This window comes from Anomalospiza imberbis, chromosome 6, assembly GCF_031753505.1.
Source record: "Anomalospiza imberbis isolate Cuckoo-Finch-1a 21T00152 chromosome 6, ASM3175350v1, whole genome shotgun sequence".
Taxonomy (NCBI): Eukaryota; Metazoa; Chordata; class Aves; order Passeriformes; family Viduidae; genus Anomalospiza; species Anomalospiza imberbis.
Genome location: NC_089686.1, coordinates 46757171 through 46775350, shown reverse-complemented (window position 1 = coordinate 46775350; position 18180 = coordinate 46757171). Strand labels below are relative to the sequence as shown.

The window sequence follows — 18180 nt, the reverse complement described above, 5'->3', positions numbered from 1 at the left end:
GCGAATCTCAGGGTTTATCAGTCAAAAGCTGTCTGATGGGAGTGGGGAGGCAGGACCTGAGTGCAGCTGGCAATTTGATGGTCACGTTCCTCATCAGCCACTCTGCACAGCATCACGATTTCACCTGTTGAGTTTGGGCTGTCAGTGTGTCTGCTGGAGACATAGCATGTGCAGAATGTCCCCTGACTGCAGCAGAGCCTCTGCTCAGTACACGGGCCTGAAGGTGCCCTTGGAGGTCAAGCTTTAGGACTATTTCAGGTACCCTCAGGCTGTAATGTCTAAGAACACTTGGGGACTTACTGACATGAATCCATCAGATGCACCTACAAGATTTTCCTTTAAGTCTGATTACTGTCTCTGAACCTCCTGCAAGCACCTCTGTCCACTTGTGGCCATCTCCATCCCATAGCATACTGTGATGAACCCAAAGAAGCAGATACTTAGCTGGCAGGAGGGAGGGTATGAATAAGAAGGGTATGGGAGTGGGATGAGACAGGAAAAAGAGCTCCCATAGGACTCTCAATTTCTTGCTTTTCCCAGACTTGGGAGTTTTGAAGAATCAGCTTTTAAAATAACGTGAATGGGGATTCTGGTTGTTCTTAATCTAAAATTGTCTACATGATGGTCAGGAATGGAAGAAGGGTAAGAAGGGCTGTGCAGGGGCTTACATCCAGCTTTTCTTCAGGCTGTAGTGGTGAGGTGCATGGGGATTACCTGTGGTGATGTTTTTCTTGACTGTCGAGAGGACTGGAGGTAGTATGCTGATACCAGCCTAGAGGGAGAGGCATTTTTTTAAAAAGCAAATGGGAATACCAGAGTTTGTGATTTTTACAATCCTGGAGGTTTAGGTAACTCTCTGAACCTCCATTCCTCTCATGCAAAACATCCCTAGAGGAGTTGCTTCCTTTCCTACAGCAAAGCCATCTGGGACCACTTTAGCCAGGGCAGGACTCTGTTTTCTTGCCCTCTAGCCCCTCTTCAGCGGGTGCTGGCATCCACCTTCAGGCTCCCAGCCAGGGGAGTGCTCCCAGTCTCCTCAGTCCAAGGCTCGGAGGCGGAGTAAGGTGCCCCCTTCTCACCCTGATCCACAACCAGGAGATGCCTGGGAGGCTTTCTGCCCCGCGGGACCAGTGACTGCATCCCTGGGAGGGGTTAAGCCAGGTCACGTATGTGCAAGGCTGATTGTATTCCAGACCTATGCTCTAAACCTCCCTGTTTAGCAACGCTGTCGTCAGACAACTTGTTTTCCCTATTCTATAATTACCCCGAGGAGCTTCCCCTCCCCCTCTGGCTGTGTTTTTTAACCATTGGACCCAGGAAAGGCAAGCAAAAGGGTCAAAGGCAGAGTGGGACAGAGGAGAAGAGGAGTAGGGAAGAGCAGCCCTCTGATTACTATGCCTTAGAAAACTGCTGTGTAATTTCATTTCTCATTTCTGGAAGGTCAAGGGGAGGAAGGCAACTTCCCCAGTAAGAGATCCTGATGGGCAGGGGCCACTGCCTAGTTAGTTTCCTTCCTTTTGAGAAATCTACCTCCCCTCATCCGCCTCCCCCTTTTCCCTGGGCCTGTGCTGCATGCTTGCAAAAGGTCGTCACTGGCAATTATTACCAGGTCCCAGTGCTGGGTGGAGAGAGGAACTGCTGGCCCTGCCCAGCTGGGCTCGTGCCAGGCTATAGGCACTGTCCTGACGGGGTATGTAGGTGCTGGACAGGGACTCATCCTGCTTCCTGCTCTTGCAGGAGGATTAGATGAGTCTCTCCAACCCATTGCAGCAGATGTTTTTCCAGTGAGTGCTGTGGCAATGTGAAGTGAGGCTGACAAGGGTGGGCATCTCTCCCTGGGTGATGCACCTCTTGTCTGATAAATAGGGGCTGGAGGCAGGATGGGTGACATCCTGACCAGGAGGAGCACCTGGGAAAAAGGGACAAGGAGCAGCAGCTGATACATGGAATGTATTTCTGCACTATGGATGTTGCCTTTTATCTCTCTGCTTGCCAGCTGCCCCCTGCCCCAGGTGCCAACCCCTATACTGGTTTTGGCAAAATGGTGCAGAAAACGGGGAGAGAGCAGAGAGGAGGATGCTGCCTGGGGAATGGTGGCTGCAGGTGGCATCTCCATGTGGCTGGACTTCACACTGGTGGAGGAAGGGGGCTGCTGGCTATCTGTGCTTGCTTGTCTTTTGCTGAGGATCGGAGGGGTGCGCGACACTAGTGAGACTCCTGCACTGAGGTTTACTTGGTGGTGTCATACCCAGCTTCCCACCTGGTGATCCCAGGAGCTCTGAACTGAAATCTCAGTCCAAACACATCGTGAAAGATACTGGCATTACCAAAATAACTTGTGCCCAGGGCTGTTGGAAACCTGAGGGAGGTGGACAACCAGAGGGGCAGAGAGAAAAGGCAAATTTTGTTTGTGCATCTCTGGGTCAGGGGGAGGTTGAGTATTGCATCCCCTAATTCACTACATGCTTCCTGCACCGTCCCCCTTGCCCACTGCCCCTGCATGACCCAGTGACCCCGGTAGAGTGACTAGGTCCCCTCCAGTAGACCCCCAGCCACAGCCACCGGAGCAGGTCACAGCTGGATCACCCACCAACACGGGTAGAGCACTGCTGGCACAGTGGCAGTGGGACACAGAGGGATCTCCATCCCTGGCAGGCGTTGGCATTGCCAGCAGCATCATGCGCCCTCCCTTGTAGTGACAGTGGTGGCAAATGTGGGGGACCACAGATCCCCCTGGGGACGTGCTGTGGTAGTCACTTCCCGAGCATGGTTTGTGGGGGAAGGCTGCTTCTCTCTTCCAGCCTAGTTGGAGCTCGCTTTGAATTTTATCCAACCTCTGACCCACATCTGATAATAATCAAACCATATTTGTTACAACAACAAGGCTCGTTAGGAGGCTGGCTCCGCTCGGGGTGGGGGGGAGGAGACAGCACTTAGTTAATGCCAATGACCTCATCTCATGTGATGTCATTCAAAGGAAAAACACTGAAGTCACTCACATATGGCTCAGCCTGGGGTTTTTCAGCCCATAAAGCTTCAGATTTTCAAAGGCACAATACATGCCCCCCCCTTCTCTCCCCCGCTTACTATAATCCTGAATGATTTTCTGGAGGCCTGGGCTCAGAGCAATAAACTCGTAAGGAGCTGTGTGGAGATGTATTAAGGAGTTCTGCGGGTGGGAAGTGGGGGATGAGTAATTTTCTCCCCCAGCACAAATGCAAATCCCCACCTGCTTCAGAAGCCCCTAGAGATGGATAGACCCCCAGTGAGACCAGGAAAGGCCATTCCGACATGTCCCCTCTTGCTGGAGTTTTGCACGTGAGAAGGCTTTGGCAGAGGATAAGTCTCCAGACCATGGTCCTGCTTTGCTGGGACCAGGCAGATAACTCCATCTGATATGACCACGCACAGGTGTGCGCAGCCCAGTGCCAGCAGCCCCTTTTCCTGCCAGCTGTTGGGACCCATTCATTGTCAGCTGTTTGGGACCACTCCAGGATGAGCATCCTCCTGGGTGATGCTCTCCGTGGAGACATGAAGGGACAAGATGAGCTTGTCATTAAGGACCTGCTGTCTCACCCCCAGCTCTGCCCTGCACCAAAGAGCCCCGGAGAAGTTATTTAATCTTTTGTGGCTCAGTTTCCCAAGAGGGAAACTGAGATCATGGCATTGCCCTTCCTGGTGCTGGGGTTCAGAGTTAAACATCACCCAGGCGATACACGTTGGTCCTGCCAGGAGCTGCTGTGGGGAGGGGGTGCAGCCGTGGAGTGCCTTCACGGTACGAGGAGCAGCAGGGAGCCGGGATGGAGTATGGTGCTGCATCCCCCCTTCGTTGTGGGGGTTTGATCGCACACCGCCCTGGCAGGTGCTAAAATGAGGTGTGGGCATGAGCTTCCTCCCCCCGCGTTCCCGTCCCCATATTAACTGCGCGGGGCCAAAGCCGGCGTGGTGCAGCGATCCATCTCCCGCCGCGGCCGCTCGCTGCGGGGGGCTTTGGGCAGGCGAGAAAATCGCGGTTGCGCCTTTAAGCGGGGAGCGAAGCATATGTCAGCCCGGCGTTGTGCTGCGTGTCTGTGTGCTGAGTAAGGAATGCGGCCGCATGCCTGACCCGTTAGCTATGAGCGCGGTACGGGCGCGCAGCGAGCGCGGCGGCGGATGGGGCGGCTGCTCCCGGGCTGAGCTCACTCGGGCTGGAGCGGGCGGCGAAGAGAGGGGCGGCCGGGGAAAGGGGGCTACGCCGAGCCCCCTACCCCGCTCAGCTTTTTTTTAATGCTTTTTATTTTTTCAGCCTGAAGGCTGGAGCCGGGGGGCGACTGGCATTGCTCTGCTGCAGGAGCGCTTTTTTTGTTTTTTTAGTATTTTGTTTGCCCGCCAGCTGTTGTTTGGCGACGGTGAGAGGTGCCCCCGCGAGCCGCAGCCCAGCTGCCTGGATGCCCGTGGATGTAATGATTGCTCCCTCCGAGGACCAGTTCTGGACAGACATGCGCGAGGGGCAGATGAAGCTGAAAATAAGGGTGCGGAGGATGAAGGAGAGCAGGGACAAGAGAGGTTTGTCAGCCGGCCCGGCGCCTTTCCTTCCGATGGGGACGGAGCGGGAAGAGGGGGCTGCGCCGCCGGAGCCCTGCTTTGCCCGGGGGCCGGAGATCGCCTTTGCCGAGTGGCCGGCGGGGAGCGGAGCGCGGTCCTGGCGATACAAAGAGCGCAGGCAGCTGGCGAGCGGGGAGATGGAAGCGAGCGGGGAGCGTGCGGAGGGGAGCGGAGCGGAGCGATGGCCGGTCCCCAGCTAGGGGCGATGAGCGCAGCGCTGGCGGAGGCGGCCGGGCTGGGACGGGAGCTGCACGGAGAGGGCAGCTCCTTCAGGCAGGTGAGCGGCTGCCTGCAGCGGGCAGAGGCGTCTGCAGCGGCCCCGGCGCTAGGCAGCCCTCCCACCCGGTGCGGGGTCCGGTGAGACTGTCCGGCCGCGGGGGCCGCTCCGGCCTCCCCTGAACCCTTCGCCGTCCAGGCAAGCTTGGCGATGGAGCGAACGGAGCGGAGAAGGGAAGGAGGAAAGCTGCAGGAGCCAGGAGGATCTGCCGCCAGCATCTCTGCGCCCTCGGGCGCCGGGTTGCGGGGGCGGGGGGCCACCGGTCTCAGGAGAGTGTGCGGGGCAAGGACGGGCGAGGACGGCGGGGAGAGCAAGGGGCCATCGGCTCAGAGCGCTGCGCTGCTGCCCGCGCCCAGGCGGCTGCCCGCCGGAGCCATTTCGCTTCACCAGCGCTGCCCTGCCTGCCCATCTCGGGTGGTTTCTTTCAGAAAGGGGTTTTGCAGTGTTTCCACCCCCCAGTAACAGGGCGAAGGGCACGCGGAGGAAGGGGACATTAACTGGAACAGATTAAAAATATGCCGAGCCTGGGATGACCTAGATTACCGAAGGGTTGAATCAAGCAACTTCCCCTCCATCACCACTTAAAATGGGAGGCTGCTAAAAGTGCTTGACAGGTTTTTGTGGCATGAAGCACATAACCCAGTGATGGTGTCATTAGTAATAAGTCACTCCTGGAAATGACACATTTTTCTTTACTTAGAATGAGTAAGGCTGGTCCAAAGCAGGCGCAGTCACCAGAGGAAAATCAAGCTCAACAGCTCGAGGAGTGTGTCCGTGGTTGTGTAGGCGGAGGGCTTCCTTTCTGCTGCTTTTCCTTTTTTAAAAGACGTTTTCTGTTTCTTTGGGAGAATGGGAGCAGGCTCTGGGACCAGCCTGCAAGGCATGGGGGGCTGGCACAGGTTGGGAGGCAGCAGGGCACTGTAGCAGCAGATGGACAGAGGCTGTTTGGGTTGACCGCTGGGGAAACAGGGAATGCACATGAATCCGTAATAGGGCTGATTCATCGGCTTTCTCATCCCCACTGCCTGGGGAAAAAAAAAAAAAAAGAACGAGCCAACAGTGGGGTGATGAAATTTTGTACCATATGAGAGGATGGGGAAACCTGGGCAAGAGAGTGGAAAAACAGACTGGTTGAAAACTGGACATCTCTCTCCAATGCACTGAGATGGGGGAACATGAAAGAGCATCAGCCAGGAAAGGGCAAGCTGGACAGGCTGTGGAGCACCAGGATTTCAGCAGGCTTGTGGGAAGGATGCGCAAGGAAATGGGCTGTATCCACATCAGGCATTGCTGGGAGGGATGGGCTGAATCAAAGGGGACTACAGTACCCGGGGAAACAGTGAGGATGGAGGCAGGGGGAAAATTCAGACATGTCCCAGGCAGCAGGAAATGCTGACACAGCCCCGGAGCTCCCTGGAGCACAGTGAGTAAGGGTGGCAGTAAGCAGTGTTTCATCATGCCGCCCGGCTTAGCTGCCGGCACCAACAGGCTCCCACCCAGCACGAGAGTCAGGGAGATGGCGTTTTGCAAAGAGGGATTTTCCCAGCGGCTCTGGGGGTTGATGTGCAGCTTGCCAGGCTCCTCCATTTTCTGTCCTTCGATTCAGTCTGCGGCAGAGATGCTCGGCCGAGCACTAAGGCTCATTGTCATAAGAAGGCTGAGCATAATGCAGGTGAGGGCTGGGGTTTTGCAGGTCCCCACAGCTCTTATCATATCCTGCTGTTCCTCAGTTCAGCAAGGTGCTTTAAGACTTGGGGATGGATGGGTCAAGATGCTGGGAACAGCACGGCCCCCAAGGGGCTGGGCTGATGAAGAGGGGGTATCCAGCACCACCCTGGCCACCAAGACAACGCAGCAGTGACGGAGCCATGCCGGCGTGGCGGCTGCTCCAGCAGCAAGCCGAGGCGCGTGCTCGCTTGCATGCCCCGCTGCTCCTTGCCACGTGCCGCCCTGGCAGCAGCTCCCAGCCACCACAGGCATTTTAATGAGAGCCGGGCAGAGCCTGGCCTTTCTCAGCCCCCTCAGCTGCCAGGAGCTTTAGCGGGGCAGAGGGTCTCCAGCAAAGCCCAGGCGCAAAACTCATTGGTGAGGCTGCGGGCTGCCGCAAAACCTCTGGCAGCTGCCTGGGGAGCCGGTCTCTGAACAGCTCCGTCTGCTGCTCTCTAACTCTCATTATTGCAGCAATGAGGGTGGGCTGTAAAACACATTTTTAATACCCCTGCAGGTCTCCTTCTAGCTTCCCGTGTGAGAGCTGGAGGTGAGGAGTGGGGTGTGGCAGCTGCTGGCCCAGGGAGGATTTCCAGCTCTGGATCCCCTCCTCCTTGCTGCCACAAACTGATGGCACAGCAGAGTGACATGTCACGTCTTCCCTGTTTCTTGGTGGGGACCTTTGAGCCTGCAATGCACAGGGGAGGCTGCTGAACCGGACATGCTGCTCAGTGTGTCCCTAGGGGAACTTCTATGAGACTCATGGGGCTGGGGATGTTCAAGAAGCATGTAGCTCTCTTGAAGAGCAGTTTTGGGATGAGGCAGGTGCCCTGGGCAGCCCTTTCACAGCTTCTTGCAGTCAGCAGGGCACAGCATTAAAGCCAGAGCTGCTGGGTTTTTTCAGAGGCCTCTGAAGGAGGTGGTGAGTCCATGGGGCTGGAGATGAATGTGCAGAGTGCAGCCATCAGAGCAAGGTGTGAGCAGTTTCTCAAGCCCCAGCTCCACTTTACAGCTCCAGCTTCAAAAGATGGCCCCAGTGCAGGGAGGGACACAGGGAACAACACGGAGCTGGAATATCCATGCTTCATGTGTCCCACACCTTCCTTTTATCCTCAGCAGTGTCTGTTAACATTTCATGCAGCTTAATGGATTGTAAATCCCTAAAGCTAAGGCTTACCACCAGAAGGAAAATAATGCCTCACCACATCCCTGTCCCTAGCCAGGACTTTGTCACCTTCTATGTCACCTTCTCTGCACCACCACTGCTGCCCAGCCTTGGCAGAGAAGGGCACAGTGCAACTCACAGGTGACAGATTTTGCCTGTGATGTTGTCGGTGATCCAGCTATGACTAGGATGTCCCCAAAAACCACCTGAAGGTGACAGCCAGGGCAGTAGAGGGTTCCCCAGCTATATCAGGGTCCCAGCTCAGGAGTGCAACATCTCTGTCCTTACATCTTGTAGTCTCCTTCCATGTCTGTGTTTCTGTTCATTTTGGTTGCAGCTGTCTCAGGGCTGTAGGCAGGCAGGGTGCAGGGCCTGGCAGAGGAACTCCTCCCTGTGCAGCTTGCTGCTGGAGGGGAGGAGTCACACGGCTCCCAACAGTAGCAGCAGTGCAGGTACCACAGGAGCCTGCTCAAAGATGCTGCTGGCATCTTCCCCCTGGCCTGATGGACAGGCTCGGGGAGATTCCCAGGCTGTTTGCCTTCCCCCTGCAGCATCTGTTCTCACAATAAATCCAGTTTCACTGGGTGGTTATCATAGATGTTCAGCTGGAAAATGCGCAGAGGGGAGGGCCTGGCAAAGATAGGGATAGGGGAGAAGTTCTGGTGTTTTCCCCTCTCCTCTGTTTGATGGAAGGCTCATGCAGAGCAGGGCTGGGGGCTGGCCCAGAGGGGTCTCTGCAGTTCACAGCAGGAGGTGGAAGAGTGGTCAGCACCCTGTGAGTGAAACCTCAGGTGAGGGAGATACAAGGTCTCCGTTGTTGCACTCTTCTGGCACTAAGTTGCTGCAACACTGTGCCTCGGTGTGATTTTCACTTGCAGGAGGGCGACTTTCACTTCCTAGGCCTCCTAGAACCTGCCTGATGCTGGTTCTTGGCTCCTCTTTCCTCCATTTTCAGCAGTAGCAGTGAAAGCATCCCCACTTTTGTTCTGGTTCCCTTCCCTTTCAGTTCCCACTTCTCTTCCTGGGCGCTATCTCTGCCTCAGGTAATTGCAGTAGGCAGTATTTTTTCCAGAGAATGGTTTTGAGAGCCCGCCATGCTGGAACCATGAGCAGCTCACTGGGCCGTGCCACACAAGGACCAGCTCCTCCCCAGCAAGCCTTCACCAGGGTAGGGGAGCATCCAGAAGAAAACAGAGATCCCCAAACACCCATTCCATGACAGATACAAATCCTTCCTGAGCTTAATTCCACACTTGCCAAGAGAAACGGTGCTCCTGGCATGAGCATTGTGAATAAAAGAGGAAAGGCTAGAACTGGTACTACCCTGGCTCCTCACCTTATTGTGCTCTGCTGCTCTCTCCCAGCAAAACCTGGGATCCGTGGCCTGGGGCATAGAGGGGAGGAAAGCCCCAGTATCAGTTGGAGCCCAGCCAGGGACATTCACTGCCTTTGGGATTGTTTGAAGAGCTGCTTCACTTTCTAAAAATGAAAGGCACGCTGGAGCAGCCGCTGCGGGGTGGGGTGAGCATCACTCCCATGTTGGGATGGTGTCAAGTACCTGGCCCCATCTCTAGGGTTTCCCCCAAGCCCAGACTGCCCTCAGCAGCTGCAGGTATGGGGGAGATGAGGACAGGAGGGCTGGGAGCATGCCTGGACTCCTGGACACAGGGTTGAGGCTTTGCTTAGGACAAGTGAGGCGAGCTATGGGGATCATGTCAGGTGCCAGCATCCTCCAGTTGTGGCAGCCTCTGCCCAGGTAGGTTCTGCAGCTGAGGGTGCTGCTGCCACTCTACAAACACCCCTGCCTGCTTCACAGACCCCTTAGCTCCTGCCTGGAGTTCCCCAGGCAAGGCTGGCAGAGGATCTGCTGCCAGCTGAGCGGGGTGGGGGTAGGCAGTGGGGAGCGAGCAGCATGCCCTGACCTGATTGAACTATGAGATCACCTTAAAGAGCCATACAAAGCCATCCACTGCCCTGGGCAGCTCCTGATGGATGTGAGTGAGTGCAAGAGGCTGGGCACCTATGGACCAGAGCAGGCATCCCTGGGGCTGCATTTGTGTGTGCCCTGCTCCCCAAAAATGTGCAGTGTTCCTTCAGAAAAATTCCCATGTTTCACACAAGCCCGGGGTCAGATCTGTGCCCCACTCAAACTCAAGTGCTGCAGGTTGCTCTAGGGGCAGCTGAAGGAAACACTTCCCAAGGGTTTCTGCCCCAGCATCCCCCAGGCGCCAGCACGGGGCAAAGCAGGGAGGTCGCATGTGTCCATGCAGAGCTCTGGCTAGTGATGGATAGTCCTTGGCAATGGGGCCACAGTAACCAGAGCTATGCTGCACCTGTGCTGGGCCTCCTGCTTTTGCTCTGATTTAATGTCCCAGTTGAGAGGTGATGTCATTTCAGAGGGAGCAAGAGAAAAGGAAGTGCTGGAAAAGATAAGGTGCTTTAACTCTACCTCTCCTGTCTTGACTGGGTTTTAAAGCTGGGAGGTGTGTTAGCTGCCAGACAAGAAAACAGAGGGGAGGAAAGAGGTTTGTTGAAGGACACCTTTTCCTTAGGCCAGTGGAAGCTGACACCAGGAGGTGCTGAGATGGAGTGTGATGGAGGACCTTGGATGTTCCCAAGTGGTGTGAGCATTATTTTGTGCACTGCTTTGGCTTCTCCATCACCTTCATCTCACAAACATGTCCGATGGGTTGTCTGCGGCACCAGTCATGCCTCTCTAGAGCGTGGGTGCCACACCAGCAGCCAGAAAGGTGCTCCAGGAGGATCAGCAGAAGTGTTGCCAAAATGCTGGAGAAGGTAAATTGAGAATATGCCAAGGCTGCTCTGCTTCCAAAGGGGAGAGGGACTGGCTCGTTAAAAGGTCTTGTTTAGCTGTGGAGATGGTCCAGGGATTCTCAGGGTGCTCAGTCCAGAGACTTGGGCTTTCAAAGGGATCTCGTGGGAGTATACTGGTCCCTTTGACAGTCAAAGGCAGTCAAGCCCCCAAGTCCTCTCTGCCCTTTGGGTGATGTCAAGCTGCATCTGCTCATTCGCATGACTGGGAAAACCTCAAGGGAGACTTGAGGCATGTATGACTCAAGCTCCTCTCCACTGCATGAAGCTGCCACCCAGATGTCCTCAGCTGGAGGGGAGTGGAATTAGGCCATTGCTAGCCAGACCTGGCTCTACCCTGGAGTACAGGATCAGCAAGTGAGAGCAAATCAGGATCAGTGGTCTTATGCAACTGTGAAGGATATGCAACGGCACCGAGGGTTTTCCAGCTCTCCTTGCTGCCTGCTGTGCAAGCAGGGCAAGGCTTGCAGCCCTGCTCAAGCTTTCAGGACTGGCTCTCAGGCTTTTGACCCTGCTAGACACTGTGACAATACCTCTGGCTGTCACATGCCAGCTACTGCAACCTCAGCTGGGAGTTTTCTTTAAACACTGCACTTCAAGATGCTCAAGCTGAGTGTGAATGCCCAGCAGCTTGGTGCAATAAACTGGACACTGCTTGCTGTCACATTCAGCAAGGTCAGAGCATGAAAAACAGCAGTGGCTTGCAAGTACTATTATGCCACCATGGTGTGGCAGAAATCATGGGCTTGGCAGGGCTGGGCAGAAGGGCCCTCTCTCAGAAATCACAATGTGTAAGTGTAGCCAATGCAGCAAGGTTTGGGCTGACCTCCCAGACCTCAGGAGTTTTGCATCTCAATGGGTTTGCTTGTCGTCATCCTGCCCTGATGGATTTTGGTATCAAAAGGTGATCCTGTCCTCAGAATAGTAGGGAGCCAAGAAAAGGACTGTCTCTTCCTGTTATTTGTCTGAATGAAGTTGAGAAGAGCCAATTTCATTGGCGAGGGTGTGGGATGCTTCACATGTGCATTAATATCCACCTGCGACAGGGAAAAGTCAGAGCTGGTTCTCCATTCCTTTCTCTGTGTGTGTGTGTCACGGCCATCACAATCTGTGTGCACTGGTTTGTCGTGGCTGGTGGCTTGTTGCTCCTGGAGGCTCTGTTCTCAGGGCTGCAGGGTTATCACCACTTTGCCCCCAGCCCAGGCCTCGGGGTGCCAGGTGCTGATGATCTCAGCCTTGCTGCTCCAAGCTCAGTGTCCCCATTTTCTCCACAGGAGGCTTTGCCACCTTCTCATCCTGCTTCCCAGGGCTCTGCGAGGGGAAGCCAGCTGCCATCCTGCCGATGAGCATCTCCCAGCCATGCTTGCCTGTGGCCAATGTTGGCCCCACGCGCATCCTGCCACATCTCTACCTGGGCTCCCAGAAGGATGTCCTGAACAAGGTACAACCCTGTTGAGGGGACATGTCTGCCCTGTCCCATTGGGGACCCCAGTCATGCAGAGGGGTGAAGGTATTAAGGATTCCTCTCCTTCCTAGTGGGAAGACCACACAGTGCCCTTTAAAAGGTGCCAGAAAGGCTGTGCTGTGATGTCACACTGGGGAAGAAATTTTGTTTAAAGGAAAAGTAATGATGAGAAGAAAGAAAGAGGAATTGCAGTTATAGTGCTGCCAAACATCTGCCTACTGCAGCCATGAGGGAGCCAGCCAGGTGTCCTCATCCATGGCGGGAAGGAGGGAGAGGGACCATGACACCAGACTGGAGATGGAGACAGAAAGGAGGGAGAGAGAAATCATGTACAGGGAGTAGAAGGAAATGAAAGAAAAAAATTACAAGAATGTAAGCCTGGGAGCTGGACTGGCTCCATCAAGCCTGCTGGAAGGGCAGGAACCGGCCCTTCTAGCAGGCTTGATGGAGCCAGTCTGGGTCCGGAACCCTGGAGACCCAGGGCTGAAATCCTGGGGCCAAAATCCTGAGGAGCCAATGCCAGGCAGGGAAAGTGATGGTTTTCTTCCCTCCCCACTTCCTTGGAGGGTTTTGTTCATGTTTTGGAGCTGTGTTTTCTGCCATCCTCGCAATGTGGCCACGTGCTGGAGAAGAGAAGCATTGCCCACGCAAGGCCTCACTCTGTTGCCTATAGATAGAGCATCTTCTGGCCACATTGGTTAATGTAGGGTGCTACCAGTGACTCACTCCACCCTGTTAGTGAGATGTCACACTATTTTATATTATTTTATTTATAATTCTTCCTCAGCTGATACTTCCACAGCTTTCAGACAGAGTTTTTGCTAATTTTCTTTCTTGTATTGTCTTATTCTCTCATACTGGGATTGTTGGGTTTTCCCCTCTGGACCCCCTTTCCAAGTGTCTTTGGCCTTGTTCACTTTACTTGGACCAAAATAAAGCTCTGCTGAGGTTCAAACCTGTGTCATCTAAATTGACACAACCTTTTCAGCGGGTCTCTGCTGTATTATCATCAACAAGGCCAAGGTAGCACTAGGAGACCCACAGGAGAAAATGCTGGGATGGGAAAAGGCAAGGAGTGTTCATGGCAAGACAGACCTTTAGTACATGGTGCGGGCTGAACTCAGCCGATCATTTGATGGCTTCTTTCCCACCAGGACCTGATGACACAGAATGGGATAAGCTATGTCCTAAATGCCAGCAACTCCTGTCCCAAGCCAGACTTCATCTGTGATAGTCACTTCATGCGCATTCCTGTCAATGACAACTACTGTGAGAAGCTGCTTCCCTGGCTGGACAAGTCCATTGAATTCATTGGTGAGCTTTTCTTATGGTTGCAGACTCTCCAATTCTCAGCCTTCACAACCTGAACTCTTCTGTCCTCCCTGGTCTTGCTCGCAGCAACTGTTGTCCCCTCACACAAAGGGGCTGGGGTTTGGGGAGGGAGGCTAGAACCATTTTGTTCACCATCATTGTTCTCTCTGTTTCCTCTGCCATGCTCCAGACAAAGCTAAGGTGTCCAGCTGCCAGGTGATTGTGCACTGCTTGGCTGGGATCTCCCGGTCAGCCACCATTGCCATCGCCTACATCATGAAGACCATGGGTATGTCATCTGATGATGCTTACAGGTGAGTTTTCCCCTGAGGGTACTGGGGGGGTTATGCCAGTATGCTTCACTTGAGGGAAGGAAAGCAGGCTAAGCCCAGAAGGAGAGGGTCAGGGCTCCTTAAAGCTCTGTCTTGCTTGGCTAGGTCCCAGTAAAACCAAAGCAAACCTCCCATCATAAAATGCATGCAACAAGGAATGGTTAGATGTGGTAAAAGGGAGTGGGGAGGCAGTCCCAGCTCAAATCCTGGGGCATCTCAAGGCCCCATGGTTCCCCAAGGTTTTTTTTTCTTTAGAGGGTCTAGTCAGAAGGTTCTTGATGATGCCTCTTCTCCCTAAAGTGGCTGAGAGAGTAGGGGTGGCCCACTGAAGGACCAAGCACCAACGGGGCTGTCTGTGCCTCTTGGCAGGTTTGTTAAGGACCGTCGCCCATCCATCTCACCCAACTTCAACTTCCTGGGCCAGCTCCTGGAGTATGAGAGGAGCCTGAAGCTCCTCAAGGCCCTGAAGTCAAAGGGCGACTGGGGCGAGGGGGATGTCCAGCAGGACCCAGCAGAGGTGGCTGAGAGCAGCCGGCATCCCCTAACACCTACCTCAGAGAAGGCCGAGGATGTGCCGAGGAGCACCGGCTCGGCATCCCCCACCAGTGACCCCGAGCGGCAGGGCGGGACCCCAAAGGTCCTGTCACCCACCACCCTGCAGCAGGGGCTTAATGGCCTGCACCTCTCCTCCGAGCGCATCCAGGACACCAACCGCCTGAAACGCTCCTTCTCCCTGGACATCAAATCTGCCTACTCCCCCGGCCTGCGGCAGGACCCCCCTGGGCCCCCTGGGGAAGCCCCCAAACTCTGCAAGCTGGACAGCCCCTCGGGCTCGGGCAGCCTCAGCCCCTTCTCCCCCGGGGCAGACAGCCCTGACCGGCCCACGGGGCCCGAGCTCCTGCTGGAGGCCAAGGTGAGGCAGCGGCGGAAGCACCGGCACGCAGCGGGCTCGCCGGCCCACGGGCTCAGCCTCAACGTTGGCGGGACCTGCGCCACGCGCAAGAGCCCCAGCGCCGAGGATGGGCTGCCACCACGGCTCAGCCAGCCGCCCACCGCGCCCGGCGCCGCCACCGCTGCTTGGAGCGGGGTGCACCTGGAGTCCCCCAGCACTGCCTCGGGCGAGGCTGGCTGGTACTTTGGCAAGGACTCCGGCAGCACTGGCGGCAGCGGCGGGGGCCTGTTTCCCAGCGCCGGCCCGTACCCGCCGCCATTCGGCTGCGGCGCAGTGGCGGCTGGATGTGAGATCAGACTGAGGGACAAGGCACGGGCCGAGCCACGGGACGGGCGGCACAGCTGGCATGAGGAGGCCGGCGCCGAGAAGCAATTCAAGCGAAGGAGCTGCCAGATGGAATTCGAGGAAACCATGTCTGAGGGCAGAGCTCGGGAAGAGCTGGGCAAAATCAGCAAACAGTCCAGCTTTTCGGGCAGCATGGAGATCATCGAGGTGTCCTGACACTCACCTGGGGTGCTTGGAGACCTGGGACGGGGCTGGGGCGGGGGGCTATTTAAGCTGGGGGGAGCTGGAAGGGGGGCGATGGGGTCGGGGGGTGTATTTATACTTGCGCGTGCATTTTCGGGAGCGCAAGCGCTGAAACCGAAGCGAAGGTGGACGAGTCTTTCCAGAGTCGGGAAACATAGTGGCGGATGCTTAGTGTCCCTCCTGCACTCACCCTGGTCCTTTCCCGCCCATCCCCAGGGCGCCCCAGCCCTCAGAGACCCGCACTCAAAATCTGGGCCTAAAACTCAAGTGGGAAGAGTTGGGGAAGTGGCAGGGATTGCAATTTTGGCTGTGATGATGGGGCACAGCACCTGGAGGGGGAACCACAGCTGCCCCTTCCCTGCACACTGGTGCACTAAGCATGCTCTGCTCTGTTTCTCTGGCTAAGTATCCTAAAAATGCTGCACTGGAGCAGCCCTATACATATATAAATATATATTATATATAATATAAAGAAAAAAAACCCAAAAACACACACACAAAAGAAAAGGTAAATGGTTTTACTGCAATTTTTATTGAGACGTAAATAATATTTCAATTTTTTGTTTTGTTTTTAATTTATTGAAGCTGTTCATTCTGGCAATGATTTGCAGACAATATGGGGCGGTACTTTCAGCTCTATTTTTACTCTGTATGGTATTTAAATCTGAAATACGAGTTTCTAAGCAATATCTGAGGCCTGTGGCTCCTTCTATAGTTGATGTCCACAACATAGATTTCCCCCCTTATCTCTGGGCATACCAACAAGGGGACAGGAGACTCTTCTGGGCACTTTTTCTAGAAATGAACAAGTAAATGAGCAAACCATAAAACCTTGTTATGACACAAACTGAGCCAGAAAACTCTTCTGGAAGCTGCTGCCTCTTCTTCCCACCATGGTCTCTGTTCGTTTCTCCTCATCTCCATCGCAGCCATTACCACCATCCCAGCCATCGTCCCATCCCAGGCATTGTCCCCATCCTGGCCGTCACCCAATCCCAGTCATACACCCTCTCCTCTCCTCCCTTCCTTTTGGCTGCCCATCCTTGCTGGATGTGGAAAGGTGGGAGTCTCCTGAAGTGGATGGAAGGCTGCAGGATGTCACCTCCAGCTGCATGGGGAAAGTGTTGGAAGCTTCCACAGCAGAGGGAGGGATGGGAGGCTGGTGGTAGTTGGGATTTCTTGTTGGTAGGTGTCTTGCCTGCCCGCCCCAGCCCTTCAGCTCCCCCTCACCACAGCTACCTTGCTTGGGAAGTATGGGGACCACTTTCCCTTTGGGGGCGGTGGTTCTTCTGGCTTCCCACATCCTTTGTTTCACATCTGAGAAACTCAGGGGGAGCGTGTTTGCAGGTGCCAGGACTCTCCCAGTCCTCTTGCCCTCCAGGCCAGCTCCCCTCCATCCAGCGGATGATAAGCTGTCCAGACATGAAGCTCTGCAAGCACATGGAGGGGCATAAGTGACTTATTTTTGCAGATAGTTGGCTGCTTCCTCCCGTCTGGTGGGAAGCCAAGCTCTTGCCCCCAAACCCCAATGTCAGGATTGCTGAGAAGCTGCTTTCTGAAGCTGGAGGCACTGAGCTGCCTCCACTGCAAAGCACATCTCTCCCTGCAGCTCTCTTCGCTTTCTCCCTTGTCTCGCACTAGTTTGCAAAGCTGATACCTCAGGGGTCTGTGTTCGTGCATGTCTGTGTCCTGTGTCATCCTTGGAGTGTTGTTTTTTTTTTCTTTTCTGGGTCCACATTGTTTCTCTCCCTTTCCCTTTTTCTTCCTCTTGTCATTCGTTTCTATCTTTAAATCAAACTACCCGTGACAAAACCAAATGATCTCAGGTTTAAAACTGAACATAAAGCAGAGGCGTGAGGAGCTGCAATCACACGAGGAGGGGCTGCTTGCTTCAGCACGTTGCTTCCTCAACCACCTCTGTGTTTGCAGTCGAGGCAAGTCTCCCTGAAGACTCCTTGCTCTCTTCTGGCTTTAGTTTTTCTGGTTTTCCGTGGAGCTATTTGGTGAGATGCTGGGGACCCCCACATGCTCCTGGGTGCTTCCCCACAGTGTGGAAGGGAGGGATGGGGGTGGATGGAGAGCCAGGGACCACCTGCTCTTCTCCCCATATCACTTTTGATGAGAGTGAGATATCTCATAGTCAGTCCTGAAAAGCCTACCACCACCCATCATTGCCTCCAGCAACCACCTCAAACCTGCTCAGTGTTGCCAACCTGAACATTGTTCTCTTCTCATCATGAAGCAGTGATGACACTATTTTCTAAGCTCCCTTTCTAGACTCCAGAAGGCATTTAGGTCCACCCCACGAGCCAGGCAGCTATTTCAGGAGCTCCACTTGCAGCAGGCCGTCCTAAGTAGGTATCAATGTCAAGTCCAGGGAGGGAGAAGAAAAAGGCTTCATCCTTCCTCTGGTGCCTCCTCACTGGGCATAGTGTTAGTGTCACCTGCCTCCTGTCCAAAGAGTGCTTCTGGTCCTCCTTCCCCTTCTGCTGCCCTCAGTGGCAGCATCTCTTCCCAAGCATCCCAGTGGTGATTGTCTGCTGATCTCTGCCCTGCCCATCCCATAGTCCTCCAGGGTTGGTGCCAGCATAGGCTTACTGAGCTCAGGTCAGGCAAGTTGCTGCCAGGAGCTGGTGTAGCTTTGAGCAATGGAGAAAGGCTTAAATCACTTCCCAAGGGATGTAATAGAAAGGACAACAGGTGGCCAAAACCAGTGGGGAGATGAGACAAAGCACTAGCAAGCTCCCATCTAATTCCTCCTGTCAAGTGACACAGTGTGTTTCAAGCACAAAAAAGCAGATGCAGCAAGTCAGGAAGGACTTGCATGTTGCAAATCCCATATGTCTACAAAGAGGCAGTGGTTTGCTTTTTGTCATCTACACTCTGCCATCGCCTGCTTCTGAGACATGTTTGAGGTTTTACACACTGTGGACTCCTGTCTCCTCTGAAACCAGAACAAAGATAAGTATATTTTAAGATTAGTAGATCATAGACATTCATGACCCACCTCTGCAGCCTTATTTTGAT

General features: G+C 54.6%; 1 protein-coding gene and 1 long non-coding RNA gene across 7 annotated transcripts in view; one reads left to right on the top strand and one right to left on the bottom strand.

The window, feature by feature from the left end:
• The window catches only part of DUSP8 (dual specificity phosphatase 8), a 42167-nt gene extending 26325 nt beyond the window's left edge, over nt 1–15842 (top strand). For 4 of the 6 annotated variants that reach the window (XM_068193927.1, XM_068193929.1, XM_068193931.1 and 1 more), the window contains exons 4-7: nt 11840–12006; nt 13185–13344; nt 13532–13655; nt 14043–15842. In XM_068193927.1, coding sequence (XP_068050028.1) covers nt 11840–12006; nt 13185–13344; nt 13532–13655; nt 14043–15126 — 1535 coding nt within the window. In that variant the 3' untranslated portion in view covers nt 15127–15842. Of the gene's footprint in view, nt 1–3868; nt 4080–4134; nt 4546–11839; nt 12007–13184; nt 13345–13531; nt 13656–14042 lie in introns of those variants that run through there. The other 2 variants (XM_068193932.1, XM_068193933.1) reach the window with 2 other exon arrangements.
• Nucleotides 5540–11758, bottom strand: LOC137475986 (uncharacterized). Its single transcript, XR_011000176.1, has 2 exons — nt 9070–11758; nt 5540–5886 (listed from the first exon to the last, which is right to left on the bottom strand). It is a non-coding gene; the product is annotated as an uncharacterized lncRNA (long non-coding RNA).
• Nucleotides 15843–18180: the final 2338 nt, after the last annotated feature.